Here is a 22,121-nt window from a genome sequence, read left to right as displayed (position 1 = left end):
ATAGACTCACGCATTCATTTAGTTGCTTAAGCGTAAAACTTGATGAAAATCCATTTAAACAAGTGACGCCAGCATCAGCAGGCGAGTGCAGAAACTCCATTGAAAATACTGTGGTAAAATATATGTTCATACTTTAAACACAGGACGCTGAACAATGTAATGTAATACAGCGCTTATTGTACATTCATATATCAATCAGGCAGTGAAGATCAGTGATTATTAAAGATAACAGACCTTAAACTAGAAGCTACTGAAGACTCTATTATAAGACTGAAAGGAGCTTTTGACTGGTGAATGTGAATGACTGCAGCGGTGAGTGTCTGTACCTGCTGGCGCTCCACAGGGCTGGCAGTAGGAGAGATGCCCATGCTGCGGCTGGAGTCCATGTTTTTGGTCAGTGCGAGCGGCTGGTCCAGGGCCAGGCTGGGCATGTAGAGATGATGCCCACCAACCAGACTCATGCTGGGGGCCGCCATGCGCTCGATAGGGCTGCGGCTGCGCTCCCGGGGGTCCTTGCGGTAGTCCCCGTTGGCAGGCTTTCCTCTGGAAGAGAAACAAAGGAGGGATTGTAGTGAGTAGGCATGGGACAATAACTGGTTTTGAGAAGTCAAGGTTTTAAAACTGGTGACATTTTCTGTTTTACTGTTCCTGAAGTCAACATCATTAGCCATATATACACTACCTGACCAAAATCTTCAGGCCTTTTCAAGTTTAAAGAGCAACAAATAATAACTTGACTTCTAGTTGATCGTTTGGTGTCTGAAGTGTCTCTATGAAAGGCAAAGGCCACTAGATTTTGCTGATTTGAGCTCAATTAAATCTGATCATGTCTTGATGTTGACTGATTTGATGAGGACAGTGCGGTCTGACTCTGCTCAGACTAAAGTCTCGTCACTGAACAGAAATAATGTCCAGTATAGAATATAAAGTCCTGCTGCAGTGGAGACAGAATGAAGATTGTGTCTGACTCCATCATGAGCTTGGAGGACTGCATCCATACATCTCTGACATGACTCAAATCACGGATTAAGAAAATCATTGGGAATGGCGAAGAAAGCCTTCAGCAGGATCCCAGAGTTCATCAAGAGTCTTTGTGTTCATCTTCAATGCCTCCTCCTTCATCAGCTCAATAATGTTCATGTCTGGTGACTGGGCTGGCCAATCCTGGAGCAGCCAGACGTTCTCTGCTTTCAGGAGCTTTGATGTGGAGGCTGAAGTATGAGAAGGAGCGCTATCCTGCTGGAGAATTGTCCCTCTCCTGTGGTTTGTAATGTAATGGGCAGCACAGATGTCTTGATACCTCAGGCTGTTGATGTTGATCATCCACTCTGCAGATCTCCCCATACTGAATGAACCCCAAACCATGATCTTTCCTTCACCAAACTTGACTGATTTCTATGAGAATCTTAGCTCCATGCGGTTCCAGTAGGTCTTCTGCAGTATTGGTGATGATTGGGAAATCCATCTGCCGACACTTTGCCAAATGATCAACTAGAAGTCATGTTATTATTGGTCGCTCTTACAACTGAGATCTATGACAAGACTTTAGGCAGGCGGTGTACACACACACACACACACACACACACACACACACAATTTGTATTCAGCGAGTACACATACATATTTAATAAATACAAACTTTTATTCTGGATGTGATTTATAGTTTGACAGCACTAACAACATTAGTTAATAATCTCTTGTTGGTCTATTTAGCAGAGCCCACACATTATGTAGACACGTAATATTTAAATAATTAAAGTTTAGATGATATGCTAAGTTCATGTACAGGTTATACTTTCGATTTAAAGTTCAAAACTTGCTATTCTATATATATTTTATATACATCAAATATATTTTCTGTTGTTTATTTAGTTGAATTTAAAGTTTTGGCCAGCAGGTGTCCTTAGCATGTGCCGTTTCAAACACTTCAAAATAGCAATTTCAAATCATTTTGTCGCAATTGGTTCAATTGCTTTGATTTGAGTTTCTCCCATCGCTAGTCAACACTGCTAGCGTTCAAGCATTCGTTTAGCCAGTAATCTGCATTGTTTCAAAGACAGTTTTGTTCCATTTGTTCTCACAACTCTACATTAGCTCAGATCACTGCTTACAAAAGGCCCTTTCCCTCCGCCGACCTCCTTTCCTGTTTTTCTATTCCCTCTTAAAAGAATAGACACACACACACACACACACACACACACACAAGCCATCCACCCTTCCGGAAGGATCGCTCTCCTGCTGCCAGCAGTGCGGGGGCCCAGCGAGGGGCCGAAAGCAGCATTGAAAGGGCTTCATCTGTGCTGCGCAGGAAGAGAACAGAACTTAATACCCTTCAGCGGCACAACAGAGCCCAACAACAGCCACTGAAACTATAATCAGGTATTTGAAGGAGATGCTTTCAGTGCACAATCTGAGATCGGGGAGCTTCAACCACCTTCAGGAGGAGAAACGCTGAAGATGAACTACAGTCTCAGCCTGAAATGAACAACACTGAATTTGAGAACAGAGTAAGATGTCATGGGGACTAAAAATAAAAGTTGTTTGTTTAATCGTTTACGCTTTACCAACTTAAATTTCACTTGATTCAATTTTTTACTCATTTATTTATTTTTTATTTACCTGCATATTTAATTTTATTTAAATTTTCCTAAAAGTAGAAAACACTGAATAGGAGAACAGAACAGAATAGAAAATGATGGATTAAAAATAAAAGGTGTTTAACTTTTAGGCAATTATTGTTGAGGAATAATGAATTTAATTACTCATGCTTTTATTACTAATTTAAAATTTTACCATAAAAAGAACAAGAAAATAGAGGAAAAAATTAATTCAGGTAAATTAAAAATAAAAATAAAACCTGGAAATTAGAAATATTTAATTAAAAACACCGAATTAAAAAAAAAACTGAATAGGCAAAGTGTTTATAGTCCCTAAAAAGTAAATATTATAATAAATTGTTGAAGATTAATAAACGTTTTAAATTATCCTAGCTTTCTAGTGCTAACTTTAAATTTTATCATAGAAAAATGTTCAAGAAAATAAAAAATAGAGAAAAAAATACAGCTAAATAAAACAAATGAAACATTGAATAAATGATAATTTAAATAGAAAACACTAAATTCTAGAACAGAACAGAATATGAAAATATGCCATAGGCCCTAAAATAATGTTACACACACTTTTAATAAATGTTTTTTTGAAAGACTTATGTAAGTTTTATTATTCTTATTTCTTTATTACCAACTTTTTTTATCTGGATTTTTTTCTATTTTATGTTTATTGGACTATTATGGTCAAATTTAAAGTAGAAAACGCTGAATATTTTCGTCATAGGGACTAAAATAAAAGGCGTTTAACTTTTAATCAATTACTGTTGACAATGAATTTGTTTAATTACTCATGCTTTCTATTACTAACAAAATTTGACCATAAAGAGAGTCCCAGAAAAAGATTCAAATAAACAAAAACACTGAACTTATTATAATAATTTGCTGAAGATTAATAAACATGTTAAATTATCCAACTTTGAATTTTACTATAAAAAATGTTCAAGAAAAATTAAAAAGAGAAAAAAAATACATGTAAATAAAACATTTAATTAATAATAATTTAAATAGAAAACACTTAATTTGAGAACAATTTTTAAGTTATTCTTTAAAATTATATATTTTTTTTATTTACCTGGATTTTTATTTTTTTTATTTTATGTTAACTGAACTATTATGGTCAAATTTAAAGTAGAAAACACTGATTGACAAAGGTATTTCATTTTTAATCAATTATTGTTGATAAATAATACATTTGTTTATTTACTCATGCTTTCTATTACTGATTTAAATTAACCATAAAAAGCTCAAGAATATAAAATAGGGGAAAATTCAGGTATAAAATTAATTAAACACTGAATTAAAAAAACTGAACAGGATAGGAGAACGGAAAAGTATGTTCATAGTCCCTAAAAAATAAATATAATAATAATTTGTTGCAGATTAATAGTTTAATTATTCATGCTTTCTATTACTAACTTTCATCCTAAAAAAATAAATAAAGTAAAAACGTTTAAAATACAGGTAAATAAAATAAATAAATAAAACATTGAATCAATAATAATTTAAGTAGAAAACACTAAATTTGCAAACAAAACGGAATATGAAAAATGTCAAACGGCCTAAAATAAAAGTGTAAAACATTTAATAAACTATTGTTAAAAGGCTTATCAGTGTTTAATTATTCACGTTTCTTTATTACTAATTTTAAATTTTTATCATTAATGAGAAAAGGGGCCGAGTATGTGGAGCGTTTTCCACCTTCAGAATTTACTCCAGTCTCAGCTGCGATCCTTGTTGAAATGGTCTGTTACTTGGCAACACAATTGGCAGGAGAAGCATCCGCAAGTGAACGGTTACGTCTACCGGAAATTACTGTCCTCACAACAACTAATGGAAAGCAGTGGAAGGAAATCTGTCTTACTGTCAGAAACTACTCCTTCACAATCCCTTCCTCTGCAAGATCAACCCTTACCATAAACACACACACACAGTTTACACATTTACTTTAGCTGAGATATAATGACAGCACCACAGTACACTGATTTAAACCATCTTCAAGTAAACAGCAGGCTGTTATTAGAAACAAAAGTTCTTTTGTGTGTGTGTGTGTGTGTGTGTGTGTGTGTGTGTGTGTGTGTGTGTGTGTGTGTACGTTTGATTGCTGAGCTGCTGGCTCACATCTTTTCTCACGTGTCTGAAACGGCATTATAAAAATGTCCACACTTCATTCAATTAGTCAGTTTACACCTTATAAGCTTGGGTTTAGTTTGCTTTTATATGTTCATAAACTACTGTAGTGTTTAAGGGCATCGAGTGGTTAATCATGTCTGCAATCAAGCAGTTTCATTGTTGATTTAATGTTGGCTTACTATGAAGTTGCTTTTCTACATTAGTTCAATAATAGGACAAAAACTTACATTTAAATCAACTAATCATGTTGTGTATCAGCAAGTCACACACCAGGATGAGATTATTTATTAAAGATTAAAAGATAAACATTATTAAAAACTATTTTTTAATTATATATACACACTGATGACCATGCTATTTTACATTTGACTGCTCAATTTCTGTACTTGAACACTGTTAGACTGCAGAAAACAGTAAAGCACTGTTCATTTGTTTTTGCTTGTAATTTATCATGTTTTATGCAGATCTTCTGTATGAAAAAGACTTGACCATCTCAGTCACTCTAAATGAATGAAATCTTTAAATCGGCTTGTCAAATGATATTCATATCAGTATATATATCGCAGTAAAACAGAATATCACAATGTCAGATTTTTCCAATATCCTGCAGATCAAGTTTACACAACAAAAACCAATCAAGAAATATTAAATACTGTAAAAAGACATGCATCCTTAAAGTTTTGGACTTTAAATAACCTCCTTGTACTTAGGAAAGCCAGACTTATGTATTAGGAGAGACATGGTGGTGTGAAGGAAGGGTGAGGATCTAAATGAATTATAATTTACATATTTAATTATTCACTGTATACTGTATATCATTGAGTAAATGTCCAAGCATCCATCAGCTACAAAACCATTTACCTTTCATTTATGCACATTTACACAGGCAAATCTAGTCATTTCAAGCTAAAACAAATGTAAATAAATAAATTAAATGCACACAACTGGACATTTCCCCAGGCAGCTTTCATGCTTGTGTTGGACACGGATCAGTAAATGTAATAGAAAGTGAGTTCAGTGCTTCATGCATTATTACTAATATCAGTAATTTAGCTAATGTGATGCACATTTAAACACAAGAGATCAGACATCGTAATGTCAGCAGGAAGGTCAGATCTGGGAGAATATTGAGAGAAACCTGCTGAAAGCCTCTTCAATAGAGATCCCTCAAACACAAAGAGCAAGGGTCCCTTTTATTCCTCCAGATCTTTCAGTTCTCTGCTATTCCTCTCAGATGCCAGCTAAAACCTTCTGGCAATTTTCCTTGAGTGCTTTCAAAACCATTTGCTTCAAGAAAGTATATTTCCCAATTCTGTTTAGGATTATTAAAACCACCAGGAACTCCAGAAGATCCAGAATTCTGCATGTTATTGTGAAAAATGGACATGGCAATGCTTTGGATTTGTCTGCAACACTGAAGTGAATTTAATTTCACGAGATGACATCACTATCTGGATGCAACTCACCATTTTAGATTGATTGGGATTATGTAGGGGAGCATCTTCAGAAAATATAATAACCAAATTAAAAGCATAGACGAATACAACAAAGACACAAATTAAATGAAGCACTTTTTATGGTTTTCTGTGGAATCCAACAGTGTTGGAGTAAAGAAATTCAATAATCATTTGTAAAATAAAACCGTATCGTCCTCGCTGTATAAATACACTTGATCTGTTAAAGCTTCAAACCATTTAACTTATTGACTTAAATTTGCTGTCACAGGTCTTAAACACAAAATCCAAATGAAATCTTTCCCTCTATAGGGTCAAACTTTACAACGACCCCACAAATCACACGTGCTGAAGTCTGGTGGCTGGTTATTATAATCCAACTCAACACTGTAGATCTTGCGATGTGACTATTGCACTACTGACTACATTCATCAATGAGATATGGATGCTGAAACGATATACTGTGCATGTGTAAACATGTACATCTGTGTTTTGATGAACTCATGCAAAAACCCAAACATTCAAGAGCACATGGGTTAAAGCACACTACATAAGCAGAGGAAAAGCAAAGACTTGACCAGCATAATTCTCAATATCTCTGTCAGTAATCTGCCCACTTGTAGCACAGTGACACAATGTTGAACACAAGGCAAAATAAGTCCTGATGGGAGTTCGTGCCTACAATGTTGTTTATGGAGTGGTATTAAAGTTTGTAGTTGTAAATGTCTCTGCAGTGATATACACTGATGAACATGTAAGATTATTTAGTAAAAGTGTAATATATACAGTAATATATTTGTGCATGTACATTAGATCAGTGGTCCTCTACACCCGGTACCGGTCCATGGATCAATTGGTACCGAGCCGCACAAGAAATCGTTTATTATTTCTGTTATATTTATTATATATTAAGTCTTTTGTTTTGAAAAATGACATTTCTCTCTTGGTTACATCTCAGTCACAAATTTATCCAACAAGCAGCAGATGAAGTAAGAAACAGACGTCTCTAGAAAGTTTCTCTGAGAAGAGGTAAAGGCCCAGTGAAGGCCCAACGAACTGCCAAGGAATGAATCTGAAACTCATTTGACAACAAATCAGGTGAATCCGGCATATCTGTGGAAGAAGATCAACTGCTGGAGATCGCAAATGACGGCGGCCTTTTGGGTGCCGTTCACATATCGCATCTTTTCTTTTCTAGAGCTCGCATAAGTTTCTTGTTTCCAATAGAGGTGCGATAGTACCAGATCAGACAGTACCAAAGACAAAACTGATCAACTATCTAACAAACAACAGTCTGAATATTACTACAGCTAAATTAATGGGGGAAAATATGAATAAAAATTGTAATAAATAGGAAAAGAACATAACTAATAGGTAAATATGTGCTATTTCCTCTCAAAAACTGATTAAAAATGAAAAAACAGCAAGCCTAAAAGCATCTGGTATAGCCTAATGTACTCTGGTTATGTGCGAGTTTGAATTAAAGGGTCAGTTCACTAAAAAATTAATAATTTACTCACATTTGACTTGGTCTGAATCAGATAATCTTTTGTTAAACACAAATAAAGAAATATTACAGAGTGTTGGAAACCTGTAACCATTGACATCCATATTATTTCTTTCTCCAACTATGGATGTAAATGGTTACAGGTTTCCAACATTATTCAAATTATTTTAGGTAAGTAAATGACCGTTTCATTAATGTCTTAGCATGACCCGGTGCAAAATTTAATTTCAAGTTGTTTAAACATCAGCAATAAAAAGAGAGAAACGTATAAAAATAACCGCTCTCTCTAAACTACTCCCTCTTTAAGTGCTCTGATCAATGAAAGAGCCCATTGTGCATTTCAAGTCAAGGTCTTGGGTTTGGTAAAACAATTAGTGAAGTGAACTGTAGCATCTTAAACTAGTTCTCCCACAGTAATCTACTTATTCAAATCAATGTACAAGAACCACATGCAAACCTTTCTACATTTATTTTTATTATAACCGAGTTTAACTAAACAACTAAAAAGTGAACAATCATCTTTTGCGCCAACCGAGGATGAAATAGGAGTAGGGTGGGCGGTCTGATCCAGACTTTATAGAAGTGATGTGAACTCCGCAAGACTCACTTTAGTCACAGATGCAGGCCAATAAACCGGGGACATTTTCTCATAATTGCATTTCATAGCCGCGCGGCAAAACCTCACGATCTTGGCAGGAGGATTTCTCTCTTATTTCTCCTTCAAGTCGCTGGACGCTCGCCCACAAAGATACAGGAAACATCTGGGAGAAATCAAGGCGAGGAAGGCAGAACCACAGGATGCAAACAGTGGAAATACTTCATCTGATAGTATTCACGCTGCTCAATATCACACCCATTTACAGAGCCTTTAGCTTTAAAACATTAACCTTTGTGGTACTATACGTTAAGGATATTTTCATCCAATCTCTGAGCCTTAATTTGGCCATAATTGTCTCTGTGTTTTAGCAAATGGAAAGATTTTTTCTGACGAATCTTATTATGACACATATTTTGTGAAAATGCTTTGAAAATTTGCAACAACTCAAAACACTGAGCAAATCAACTCTCGTTGTTTATGTTTGTGGCTGTTTTTGCCCCACTGACTTCTATTATAATCAAAGCCATAACAGCATATAAACATGCATTCTCTACTGTTGCTGTTTTTATATTGAGAAGCAGTAAAGCGTGACTTTTTTACTGTTTATAAATGAGTATTTGTATACATTTCTCTGTAAAAATCAGTAATACATACTGTTCAAAACACTTAAACAACACAAAGCAACTCTAGTTTAATTATTTTTAGTCGTATATGTTTTTTGCATTTAAACAAAACAGATTTGTTCTACAGATATATTTATTAAAATATATTCTTCAAACATCTTTATAAATAAAAAAGAATGCATTTAAATGCATGCAAAATAAAGTATATATATATATATATATATATATATCAATTTATATTACACACACAAATATATATATATATATATATATATATATATATATATATATATATATATATATATATATTTTTTTTTTTTTTTTCCTTGATTTTTGCTCTTTTTGAAATCCTTTAATACTTTTCTCTAAGATATAAATTTAGGCTACTAGTGTTTGGACCATTATCATAAGTTTTTTGTTTGTTAGATAAGCTTCAGATTTGGCTTGAATACTGACCAATCTAATGTATATGGACAAATATCATATTGTTAAGCATCATATAGAACAGTGGTTCCCAAAATGGGGGTGGTGGGACACTGACAGGGGGTCACTTGGTTATTTCCAAAATCAAATAAATTTATTAAACTATTAGAATTACCATATTTTAACCATAACCCACAGAAGATAAAAATAGTAGTTTTTAATAGCAAAAAACAACAACATGCAAAGGAAAAGTCATCAGCCTTAAATTTTTGTTTTGGCTTGTGTGTTTCTGTTAGATTAACAACAGCGTCAGCTGCAGCAAATTGACTTTATAGCACCAGGTTAAACTTTCTGGCACCTTTATGGAAATCAAATATATTAAAAAGCCACAATGGAATATTGAGAATGATCTCTGAGTGGTGGTCTCCAAAATTAAATCAAGAATAGACTTGTGCTGAAAATATTGTGTCCACCAGTCTCTTTAGCTGAGGTTAATATTAAATTAAACAAATTAATAATTGACTATAAAAATTATATGGTTGTTGGACTGTTTTTTGTTGTTGTTAATATGTTAATGTTTATATTGTTGTGTATGCAACATTTGTATATTTATAACCACCTCTGAATAATTTGGGGGTCACGGGCATTGGTATTTTAGGAGTCGCGGGATGAAAAGTTTGAAAATTCTATATAGATATCTGCTATAGAAAATAATAATTTAAATGAGAGATTTGTGAAGGATGCACTCATATAAGCTGAGCACATTATAGAAAATGTATAAATAATGTATTTAAAAATAGCAATAAGTATATCAGGAAAAACTAAATATAGCAATGTTAGATCTTCCCAATACTGAGCAGCAGATATTTAAACGGTTGCATTTCTGTTCATTAATTCATTCATTCCCAGTTGCGCATATAAAATGTGGTAACTGAAGTTACATTCTGGCACACTGATTATTTCAGGCCGTTGTGGTTAAAGCAGCAGCCAAAAAGGTAAATGTCAGCTTTAGAGTTTGGATCTACAAACACACCGTGTGTAATCAGTTTAAAGCGTTTGGCTAACTTAAGACTGAACTACTGACAAATTACAATCCAAACACAAACGAGCCGCTCCTGCGTGTGTTTATACATAAAAGTTAACTGAAAAACATTATTTCATAAACCCTGACCATGCTGGCAGTGCCTTTTTTTGCTGGCTGTGGATGCATGAGAAAGATGCAGTTTCCAAGTTCCCAGCAGGAACACACACAGGCCACCGCGGATTATTCCCAGATCCAGGAGAACCCAGCAAATCAGACGGCTTTCCTTTAGGCCTGTGCGATATTGAAGAAATATGCTATATGCAATATTCAGTATGTGATGCAATACCTTTTTTTTAATTGTTATAGGGCCAGGCAGCATCTGCAAACATTATTATTTCTATGCAGTGTTTTGTAAATAAAGCTGTGGATTTATGTGGAATGATTGAAAATGTAGGAGCTGAAAACTTTATACATAAATAAAAAATATATATATTTTTAAAAAAAATCTGTGGATTTATGAGCAATGATTTAGGAACTAAAAACTAGTAGTAGAAGTTAGTAGTTGCAGCTGATAGTAGTAATAGTAGTAGAATTTAGTAGCAACTAGTACTAAGTAGCAGTAGAAGTAGTAGAATTTAGTAGCAGGTAGTAGTAGTAAGTAGTAGAAGTTAGTAGTAGCTGAAATTAGTAGTTGCAGCTGATAGTAGAAGTAGCAGTAAGTAGTAGAAGTTAGCAGCAAGTAGTAGTATGTAGTTGCAGTTAGTAGTAGTTGCAGCTGATAGTAGAATCAGTAGTAGTAGTAGTTAGTAGCTAGTAGGTGTTGAATGACTTAAGTTTTTTGTAAGTCGACTTTTATGATATCAAAGTCGAGTCGATGTCGACTAGTCGCTGGTGACGTCATTAATAAAACAAGATGCAAATGTTTTGCATCACCACAATTTGCAATTTATTTGCAGAAATATATACATATTCTGTTTGACCGCTCATAACACGCTGCAAAAACAAAGCAACAGAAGTATTGCATATGTCGTCAGCACACAGATAATACAGATGAAGTTATTTCATAACAACATAACACACAAAAGACAAAGGCTGTAATGTTAAGCCTTACTACACTGTCTAGTACAGGCCTATAGACCATTTCAATGTGGTGATGCCATTGGCCCATGAACATTTCCTGCTTATTGTCAAACTATTTCATATCTGTAACAAGAGGCGATTCAATCATTGCATGGTGTTTTAACAGATATTGTAACATTATTTATCAATAAGTGGAACTTTTTGGACTCTCAGATACTACGAAAATGTCAAATTTAAAACAGGAAATACGTCAGGAACAGGTTTTTTGTTTACATCCCTCAAAAATGGTCTATTACAGAAGCTTGCTCAGACCTATATTTCACCACTATGATCCTGCTCAAGTTGGCGTTTTTATGAGTTTGCAGGCTCATATTGTTTATCAGAAGTCTCTTCGAAGCACATCTTCACCGGGATGATGTTTACACATGCTATGAAGTTTGTCACACCTCCAGCGGCTGCGCACTACATAGTTTCTGCACGCTTCATGGTTCATTCACAAAATACGTCACATCATCTACTCTTCGCAGAGGACAACAGCCTCGACTACATGATTAGCTAGCTTCTGCTCAAGTGTATTTGCATGGAGCGACCTTACTTGCATCTGTTTGATGACTTAAAGTTCACCCAAAATAATCCAGTTTTAGTCAGTGAACTATCTTCGAGTGTAAAGGTGCCATGTACTTCTGGTCAAACCACGTGACTTAGGCAGAGCATCAAAATCAAGGTCAATCAAAAAGTGCCATGGCAGAGCATTAAAGTCGACCAGTCAACTAGTCGACAAGTCGGTGCAACCCCCAGTAGCTAATAGTAGTAAATAGTAGTAGTAGAAGTTAGTAGCTAGTAGTGGTAGTTAGCAGTAGTAGTAGAAGTGCATAGCTAGTATTAGTTGGTAGTAGTATACATTAGGGTTGTAACGGTATGAATTTTTTACGGTATGATAATCGTCTAAAACAATACCACGGTTTGACGGTTTCGCGGTATACGGTATGTTACAAATGTTACAAAATAATAGAACAGTGAAGCAAATTTGACTTTCCAAATAATATATTTTTAGTTACTATAAACAACACCACTTACAATGAACAAATAAAAAATAAGAAAATAATAAATAATGTGTCAAAGTCCAAATAAAGTCCAAATAAACATGGTGCAAATCCTCAGTAAAAAAATAGATATAAATATTTACTATACTATAAATAGTTACATAACGAAACTAGATTCAATATGGAACATCCTTAGGTTTTATGTGCCAGCATGGATATGGTTGTCTGTGGATATGGATTTGGATATGGTTGTCTGCAATGCAGACTGACAAACCGCTGCATCTTCATTTGCGTCTTTTGAAAACAGCAAGAGCAGCAGTTCGTCTTTGCTGTGTCACTGTTTTGTCATGTTTCTGTGCTGCTGTGCATGCAAAAGTACTTAGTATGAGAATTATTTCATGCAAAACTTTTTTTTTTTGCGTTTTATTTAGCCGCGCATAAATGTATGCCTATCTCTCATTCCGTGTTGTTCAAAAAGCTTGGTCCACAAACAAAAGCGAAACCTATGCTTATTGGTTGTGATATAGCGAGTTTGAACCAATCTGGGCATGGAGGAGGGACAATGCATCAATGTATCATGTCTGATTTGTCCGGAGACACAGTGACGAGCGTTTCTTTGTCAAATCAGCGTTGTCAAATGTTGATGACGTAACCGCACTGATTCCGGAGCCTCTGAAAGTCTTCGAATGCTATGTGATACAGCACTGGAAAGCTGAGATTCTCTTCTTTATGCAAATCTTTGAATTGTATGAATCGGATCAGCGGATCAAAAGTTATTAAACATTTAAGAGCAATACTTCTTTTTAGCCGCGGGCAGCTGTCTCGGTCTTTAAGGGTTAAAACCGTTGATATGCAATTGTTCATGGTATGATAATCGTGCACGTTCAAATCGTGGTAAACCGTCATAACGGTATATTGTTACAACCCTAGTATACATATTGCCATACACACATTTGCAATATCATGGTAATTTTGATATACTGCACAGCCCTGCATTTCTTGCACACGTCTATACAGGAATGCATAAACAAATTAAAGTAAAGTTACATTTATGATCTCAACTACTGAAGTGTAGACACTATAGAAGGAAGATGTTATTTTCAGTGACTTAGTGCACTAGAGAGACTCTTATTTTGGCGTTTTCAGTGGGACAAGCCGAAGCAAGCAGTGGGCTGACCGGATAAGAGGCCCTTTGTTTTCATGGCAGCAGAGAAAATGAGAAAATGGCCCCCACCCTGACTCCAAGCCCACTTCCACAACAATATGTCCGCCTGAGTTTCTGCGTTTATGAGTGTTTCGTGGGTTGATTCACTGCTGCTAATGAACGGTCTTATCTCTCTGTGTTCAAACTGTTTAGTCTGGAACTGACAGAGAAGAGCAGACTGAAACATACAACAACATACACAAAGTACATATGAAAACACTACAGAATAAAAACACGCATGATTTATAACTAGTGTCAGACACAAGCTGTGGACATTATTTTGTCATTTCTGCACAGAATATTGAAATAAAAAAAATCTAATTATGTAGAATGATTTTGGGAGAATAACAATAGTAAAGTAAACATAAATAAAAACAATACATTTTTTTTTCTTTTATTTAAAGACTATGCTATAGCTATTTGTGTGCAAAACTGTGTAAATAAATGATTTTGGAAGTATAGTACCTAAAAACATTTAATAGAAAAACAATAACTGTTTAACTTTGCAATGCAAATCCAATTAGATCCACTTGTTTGACAATGAAAGTCTCTCATAAAATAGATCTACTAAAATAAAGGAGTATGTCACTTGTACTGTATTGTAAATAAATCATATACAGCGTTCATAAATGAGTTGACCCCTCACTGATCTCTCAATTACAATCATATTTTCTACAGGATGCTTTACAGTAATATATGTTTGCATGTACATCAGATTAGATTACATTAGATCACAGTACAAAAATGACTACATCCAAATTAAAGCTGCAAGCAGCAATGAAGGGGACCTCGCACCTGCACTCACCGCCGCCCGATGGCCTTAGTATGACAGAGAACAGAGGAAAATATTAATTAAAGCTGAAGTATTGTGAGTTTGAGCATGTTTAGGCCCTCAAAATGTGATTCATTCTAGAGTAGAAGAAGAAATAGACCAAATCCAATAGAGCCTATGTGCACTGCATGTGCTCGGTCCCTAAAATATTAAAAAAATTAAATAAAATTGTAATAAAAAGGGAAAAAATGCAATAAATTGATTAATTTAATGTATTAATCTTTCTATTTTAAGATGTTCAGTGACCAAACTCTTCATTTTAATAAATATAACCAATTTAATATGAGCTAATAAAACTGCTTTGTTTAAATGCACCAAAATATGCTGTCCACATTCACTGAGAAATTAATATAAGCGATCATTTTCAAAAGTGGGTGCACTCTTATGAGGAGCACTGCAAACATTTGGACATTAGTCAATGTAATATTCATTCATATTCTTTTCGGCTTAGTCCCTTTATTTATCAGGGGTCGCCGCAGCGTAATGAACCGCCAACTTAAACAGTTTATGGTTTAAACAGCGCAGCTGCAACCCATCACTGGGAAACACCCATACACTTTTATTCATTCACACACATGCTTTGGACTGTGCCGGAGCACCCGGAGGAAACTCATGCCAACACAAGCAGAGTATGCAAACTCCACACACAAACGCCAAACTGACACAGCCAAGGCTCGAACCAGAAACCTTGCTGTGAGGTGACAGCGCAAACCCACTGCGCCACCCTCAATGTAGTCCTACTGAAATGAATATAAAAACTGAATAAATACACTCTGACACACACATACATACTCCATGATGGGTTAAAAATCTACAGATTTGTGTGTGTGTGTGGCTGCTAGGACTGCACAATATATAATTTCAGCAACAATACTGCACTGTGTGTATCTGCAATAGCTTAATCACCGTATCTGCAATGTTATATTAGGATTATAATTAGGATTTAAACCATTCAGGCATAAGAAATCATCACATTTTCAGCTTCAACAAAGATTAATTGTATTTATTTACACAATGAAGACACAGTAGTCAACACTTGGATTAAAGAATTTAATCAAAATAAGAAAGGGTGCTGACGAATAGTTTTAGGATAACTATGATTTTTTGTGGTGGTTTTGATCCACTTCAAATGTTGACTGCTGTTTAGTGTTGTTTTACATTTATTTTATTGCTGTACTTCAATACTGTTAGAAAACAAAGCACTGTCTGTTTCATTTGTATGCGTGTGCTTGTTGTAATGCATTATTTTATGCATGTGCACTCATGATCAATGTAAAATAAGGCAAATAGAGTTGCCTAAATGATCCCAAGAAATTATATTCAAACCGCAGAAACACAACATATCGCAACATCAGTTTTTACCAACATCGTGTCTGCCTAGAACAAGACTCTAAACACTCATGGACAACATTTTGTGCCAGAAATGTCTGAAATGACTTTTCCGCGGCTGGATACAAGCTTATGTTGAGGAGTAGATCAGGAAGAGTTTTCCCAGCCCCCACTCGCTCTCTCCCTTCTTTAGGAAAACCTGAGCCCGCGGTGTCCGGTTTCAGCCTCAAACTCCCAACAAAAACAATCCAGAGCAGCTCTTTCACCTCCAGCCTGATCAACATTGCAGGGAACACAGAGGCCAATTCATGCATTTATACACGTATCATTGGTAGTAACTGCTGAATCGCAGCATGCCTCCTCACTTGTAAGTCACTTTGAACAAAAAGCATCTGCTAAATGACTAAACGTTGACAAACAAGAAATGATAATGTCTGTGCGTCGAAGAAAACAATTTGCTTAAAAAATTAAATAAAAATAAAAAAACACCACACACCAATGCAGGGCCACCTTTTGATTACTGTGTAATACCATTATAAAACATTGTATTTGTTAAGAAACACAGAATTTTGGGTGAATTTTTAATGAATTAATTAAAACTCAGACTGGTAAATATAAAGGTTTAACATACATAAATTGATCAATACAAAAAATATATACATATATATAGATTAAAATAAAAATTAAATATCAATTTCGTCCTCCGGTGATTGTGAAAATACAACAAGTCGCGAAAAACAATTACAGCACCATATGATTATGTGTAATGAAAATGTATAACAGTAAATTGGATGTGTACGGCTCTTAAAGTGACAGTGCACTATTGTCCTGCTGCTGCTTTTAGGTGTGACACACACTCAAAATTATTTTAATTTTATATAATATGACGTTGCAAACAGAGTTAACGGAGCTAAAATTGGTAAAAAAGAGCAGTCACTTATGAAAATACTGTTTGCCCTAAAGCCAGATCAGGTCCTGCTGGTGCTGAGAGCTGCAGAATGAAATCCTTCAATCTGGCAACAAGTTCTGACGGGCTGCCAAGATGAGGATGAGGATCAAATAACGTTTGTGTATCTGAGAGCATTAGCAAATCTATTCAAACGAAGTTTAAATGCAGAGAGAAGGTCGAAGCCCTTGACATTGGAGTCACAATACTGTAAAATGCAACTTTTATACTGCAAAGGTTGATTACACTGTGGTCATGTGACACACAAGAGTAAATCAGTTTGCAGAGGAAGAATCAGGTTACAGATTTTCTGACATCATTGGGATGTCCCATGCATATGATGTAAACAGTTTTGTGTAGTCCTACAATGCAAATATAAGCTTTTGAACAGCATGTCTAGTAGTAATCATCAGCATTAACATGCATATTTTGTTGAAGAAATTAATTATTGATCATTTAAGTGACACATAAAATAAAGCTTTGCACAAACGGTCAACCTGATTGATCACAATTATTTAGATGATTGAGAAAACTGAGAAAAATAATTAACTGCTAAAACTAAAATTTAATGATTATGATTTAAAAAAAAAAAAATATATATATATATATATATATATATATATATATATATATATATATAAAAAATATATAAATATATATTATTAATATATATATATATAAATATTAATATATATATAAATATTAATATATATATATATATATATATATAACATTTTTATTATTATTATTTTAAATATATTATACAATTTTTTTTTTTTTGGTGTCTAAAGTGTTAAAAATGATCTCCTAAAATAAATCACACCACGCTTGCCATGCTAACAGGGCGACTGAGCTTCTGTTGTTCTCTTGCACTTGGGTCCTAATTCACCAAGCAAACTGCTGGCCATAAATAATCCGAGCTCCAGTGTGTCAATGCCTGCTGAACAGCACATCTCGTGTCCTCTGAACGGGGAAGGAATGCTGGGAATGTTCAGTGCTCTGCCACGAGGGCACGGACAGGCTCTACACACAGCCCATGTGCTCCGCTCGCTGCACCAGAATGCCAGGAATTCCTTCAGCACATTCCCAAACATTCCCGACGCTCTTTCTGCAGGAACACCATCTGCACAGGCCTCGTTTAAAGCGGCAGTTCACTCAAAATACACTACTGCCTTGTTTGTGGGAGGGTGGGATTTTTTAAACATTTTTGGAAAGAGATGAAAAGGATGATAGTCGAGGTGCATTCCACTATGGTCTTGGTTTGTTTTTTTATTAATTGTTTTATCTACACCCTATAGGGTTGCACGATTAATGGAAAAAAGATCTTGATTCGACCCTACACACCATCTTAATCCAGCTTTTTTACGATTCAGCCAATTATATTTTCAAGGTCAGGAGAAAAGCGTAAAGACGTAGAAGAAACAAACTCAGACTTGAAACCATCCGCTTTAAATTCCATTACTGTGCGAACCAAGCATGGATAACCAGTTTCAATGAAAAGAAAGATCTCCATGTCTCTTCAAGCAGTACAGAAATCAGTGTTTTTGACATTAATGAAGACAGCAGAAGTCAATGATTGATTTGAATTATGTTTACTGCTCCAAATATTATAAATGTTACTTAAAATAAAATATATTGTGTTCAATTAAGAAAAGAAGCTGTTGTTTTTACACCCAGACATTTAGAAAGAGCATATCTTAGAGCAGAAATCACAATACTGTGATATTTTCACCCAAGATAATCATACCGCCAGAATCTCACGTCTGGAAATCTCCCTTTAAGTGTACTGAAAGAGTTTCTAAAGCAGATTTGGGTGTTGGTGGAGGACACAAGCTGTCTGATGCACCCTGAATGAGACACATGATGTTAATTGGTTCCACTTACAGCTGTGCGGCGAACAGGCGGCTCATCTTGGCCACATGCTCACTGTTGCAGTCGATGTCGTCGTCTGCTTGCTCCGCGCTGTGTTTCCTCTTGCTGGGGCTGATGGGAGGAGGGCCGGTCCGGTGGTTGCTGACTGCAGACGACAGAGACTGCATTCTGGACTCGCCTCTCAGAGCCGCCTCTCCTACACAACACACACAACAGAGCCTGCATTAATACAACTCTTACTGTGTATTAGGCTTGGGATGATAATAAGGATGCAGCGATTAACCGGTTTCACTGTTAACCATGATTTAATATGTCACGGTTAATTAATCGTAAAGTTTCTCAACACCGTGTTTTTGCACGGAACAAAATTGCAAAAACTAAAAGTGATGCCAACTGTGCACTAGTTTGTACCCCGAGACTAATTAACACGCACACTGGATTAATTATGACTGAGGCTATTAATTAAGGCAAGCTTCTTCAAGTTCTTTATTTCCAATTAAGGGACGCGCACGCAACCAATAAAAGCACCAATAATATCCACCGTTTTTTATATAGTCAATTAAATTAACTTTTAAAATGTTAACAAAATATTCATTTAGGCCCGAACTACAAAACCACATTGAAAATAATTTTAGTTTTAAACTAGAGGGGTTTTAAAAATCAATGAATGCAAATAACCGTGATAACCGTGAAACCGTGATTATTTCTTACTATAATCCCTAGATGATAACCGGTTACAAGGTTTACCATGGTTTTGGAAAAGTAGAGTTTTAAAACGCCTAACATTTTCTGTCATACTGTTCCTTTGGTTTATGTTTGCATGTTTTTTTAGGGCAACAGTATCTAGTACCAAATCTACCTTCGGGTATAAATAAAGTAACCTACCTACAGTATTTCCAACAAAAAAAAGGATGATTTAGTTCAGCTCACGATTAAGCAAACATGTGAAAAATAATTAGCTTATAAACCAACATCCAGCATGCTGTAGAGCTGAAGTGCAGCGGCTTTACTTTATATTCATAGAGCAGACAGATCTCCAAAGACGCCTGTTCAAGCTGTACAGAAATCTGTTTTTGAAACTAATGAAGACAGCAGAAGGCAATGGCTTACTTTAATTATTCAGCCCTAGATGTTCTTAAAATAAAATATTCTGTGTTCAACGGGGAAAACATTGCTGTTTTTACCCAGAACAAGTTTGAGCGGTAATCACAATCACCATGATGTTTACATCCAAGATTATCATACCAAAAGCATCTTGTACTGGTCTATGCATAGAACTCTCTCTTTAACCAGATTGAAAGCCTTCAAGCTCTTCTGATTGGCCCACTGCTCTAGAACTGAACACGCATGGATTAGTTAATATCAGCTGTCAATTACTCAGCCAATGCCTTCTGCCTGCAGAGGACGGTGAGCTACAACTGCTTAAATTTAAGCCACTGACGAAAAGCGAAAAGCACACTGACAGATTTTTTTATAAAAACCACCTTGAGTTACAAATAATGGCACACCTTGTTATTTTTTTCGCAAAGTGTGTGTCATACTCAATATCAGCTCACACATCGTTCCAACTAAAATGACCATATTATCATAGACTATAAATAAACAATCACACAAACCTATGTGAAATAAGTGAATCAATGGGGAGTTTTGTAATAAAAAATTTATTAAAAACCTCTATCTTTGACACTTGTAATATCAGCACAGGCCACTCAAACCCACACTAGCTGACCTCAACATTATACATGAAAGCTTCTAGTCAATAGTCAATTGCTTTGATGTTGACTTTCAATCATAAAAATCATCAAATTACAAACTCAAAGCAGCAATGATAAACTCAGGCCTTGCTTAGAAATCGGCGTCTCTCTTGATTGCATCTTCAATGTTAGTGGTAAATAAAATATTACGAATGCAATACAGATTTGAAAACCATTCTCTCATCATTTATTCTGCCTAGTGTTGTCATGGTATCTAATTTTGATACAACACCAAGGAAGATATCGATATTGCATATTTTTGAAGTTGCTAGAAAACAGAAGTGTGTGCAAAAAAAGCAAAGTCAGTTTTAATACTAACCTAAAGCAATATAGTATAATTTTAATGATACCAGTATGGATAGTTATTGAAATACTGATATTTTTAACACTAATTCTCCCTCATGTGGTTTCTTCTGTTGAACACAAAACAGTATATTTTGAAGAATATTGGTTACTTTCGCCCATCGACTTCCATAGTAGGGGGAAAAAGCCATGAAAGTCAACAAGAGCCAGCATTTCAAAATAACTCCTTTTGTTTTCGATAGTGAAAAGCAACTCAAATAGCTTTTAAAAAGGTGAACGGTTGGTAAATAATGACTATTTAAATTTTTGGGTGAACTAACCCTTTATTACCTTAAGATTAGGGCTGGGCGATATGGCAAAACTGCAATCTCAATTCATTCTTTTCATATTGACCAATAATGATATATATTTCTATGTCAGTTTTTAATTCTTCCAGATTTAAAAGAGTATCCCAACAATGACTAAGCCACAAAAATAAGAGGGTATAACCTAACCTATTTTCAGTGGCCGATTATTTGGTGCATCTCTAATATCAACACACTTCCAGATTCCCATTGTTGCACATTTCTGCTGTGTGGCTGGCTGTTCAATATAATGTAAAATTCTCGCAAGCTTATCATTGTTATCAACATTCGATTATCACGATTCAATATGATATAATTTATCGACCCAGCCATCCTCAAGACAAAGCGTCAAAAGTTGCATTCTCTACAAAAAAACAATGCTTTTCTTACATAAAGCTGTCTTGTTTCTAGTCCAAATATGTAAAAAAAAATATCCAAAATAAAAAGCAACCTTATTTTCAAGTAAATAATGTCAGAAATTAATTGATGTTTTCCTTAAAAACAAGCAAATAAATCTGCCAATAGGGGGAATATAATATTATCATTGTTTTCACTTTGAAAGATTATTTTGCTGACCCCATTTGCAGGTTATTTTGATTTTTTTTTAGAAAAAAACTCACTTAATTGTGACATTATTTCTGAAAACAAACCAATACTTATTTTTTGTCTAGAAAATTATTTTTATTTTTAAGAATTTTAAGATATTTGGACAAGAAACAAGGCAAACTCTAAATATGAGTTTGCAGTGTTGTAAATTCCTTCAATCTTTGCCTCATGTCTGCAATCTAACAGTTGTTTCCACAGATCATCAGACTGCACGACAGACCTCTTATCTACTACATATGAGCACAGTAAATGCAATAAGCCTCTTGAAGTGTCATTACAACACAGTGCTAAAAGATTCCTCTGAATACTCGGTCATATGAGCTACTGTACAAGGGCAGCGGGTACATTTACAAGCCACTGTGTAGGAGTTAGGCCGGAAAATTACAACTGGCACGCTCTCTCCAATGGGACTTTCCACTTGGGGATGAGCTTCACTAAGC

The 22,121-nt window shown here is 35.1% G+C and overlaps 2 protein-coding genes across 4 annotated transcripts in view; both read right to left on the bottom strand.

Annotated features, from left to right (window-relative positions):
• Positions 1 to 22,121, bottom strand: part of vgll4b (vestigial-like family member 4b) — a 66,247-nt gene that overhangs the window by 7,650 nt on the left and 36,476 nt on the right. For all 3 annotated transcript variants that reach the window (XM_087272111.1, XM_087272110.1, NM_213275.2), the window contains 2 exon segments: positions 18,687 to 18,870; positions 327 to 543 (listed from right to left, as the gene is read on the bottom strand). In XM_087272111.1, coding sequence (XP_087128237.1) covers positions 327 to 543; positions 18,687 to 18,870 — 401 coding nt within the window.
• The window catches only part of tamm41 (TAM41 mitochondrial translocator assembly and maintenance homolog), a 58,192-nt gene continuing 48,980 nt past the window's right edge, over positions 12,910 to 22,121 (bottom strand). Inside the window, exon 9 of the transcript XR_015502073.1 lies at positions 12,910 to 13,417. The gene's annotated coding sequence lies outside the window, so the exon portion shown is untranslated. The remainder of the gene's footprint in view (positions 13,418 to 22,121) is intronic.

The sequence above is a fragment of the Danio rerio genome, chromosome 11 (assembly GCF_052040795.2).
Source record: "Danio rerio strain M-AB ecotype USA chromosome 11, GRCz13ab, whole genome shotgun sequence".
Taxonomy (NCBI): domain Eukaryota; kingdom Metazoa; phylum Chordata; class Actinopteri; order Cypriniformes; family Danionidae; genus Danio; species Danio rerio.
The sequence above is the reverse complement of the archived record's forward strand: the minus strand, read 5'-3'. Positions and strand labels throughout refer to the sequence as shown.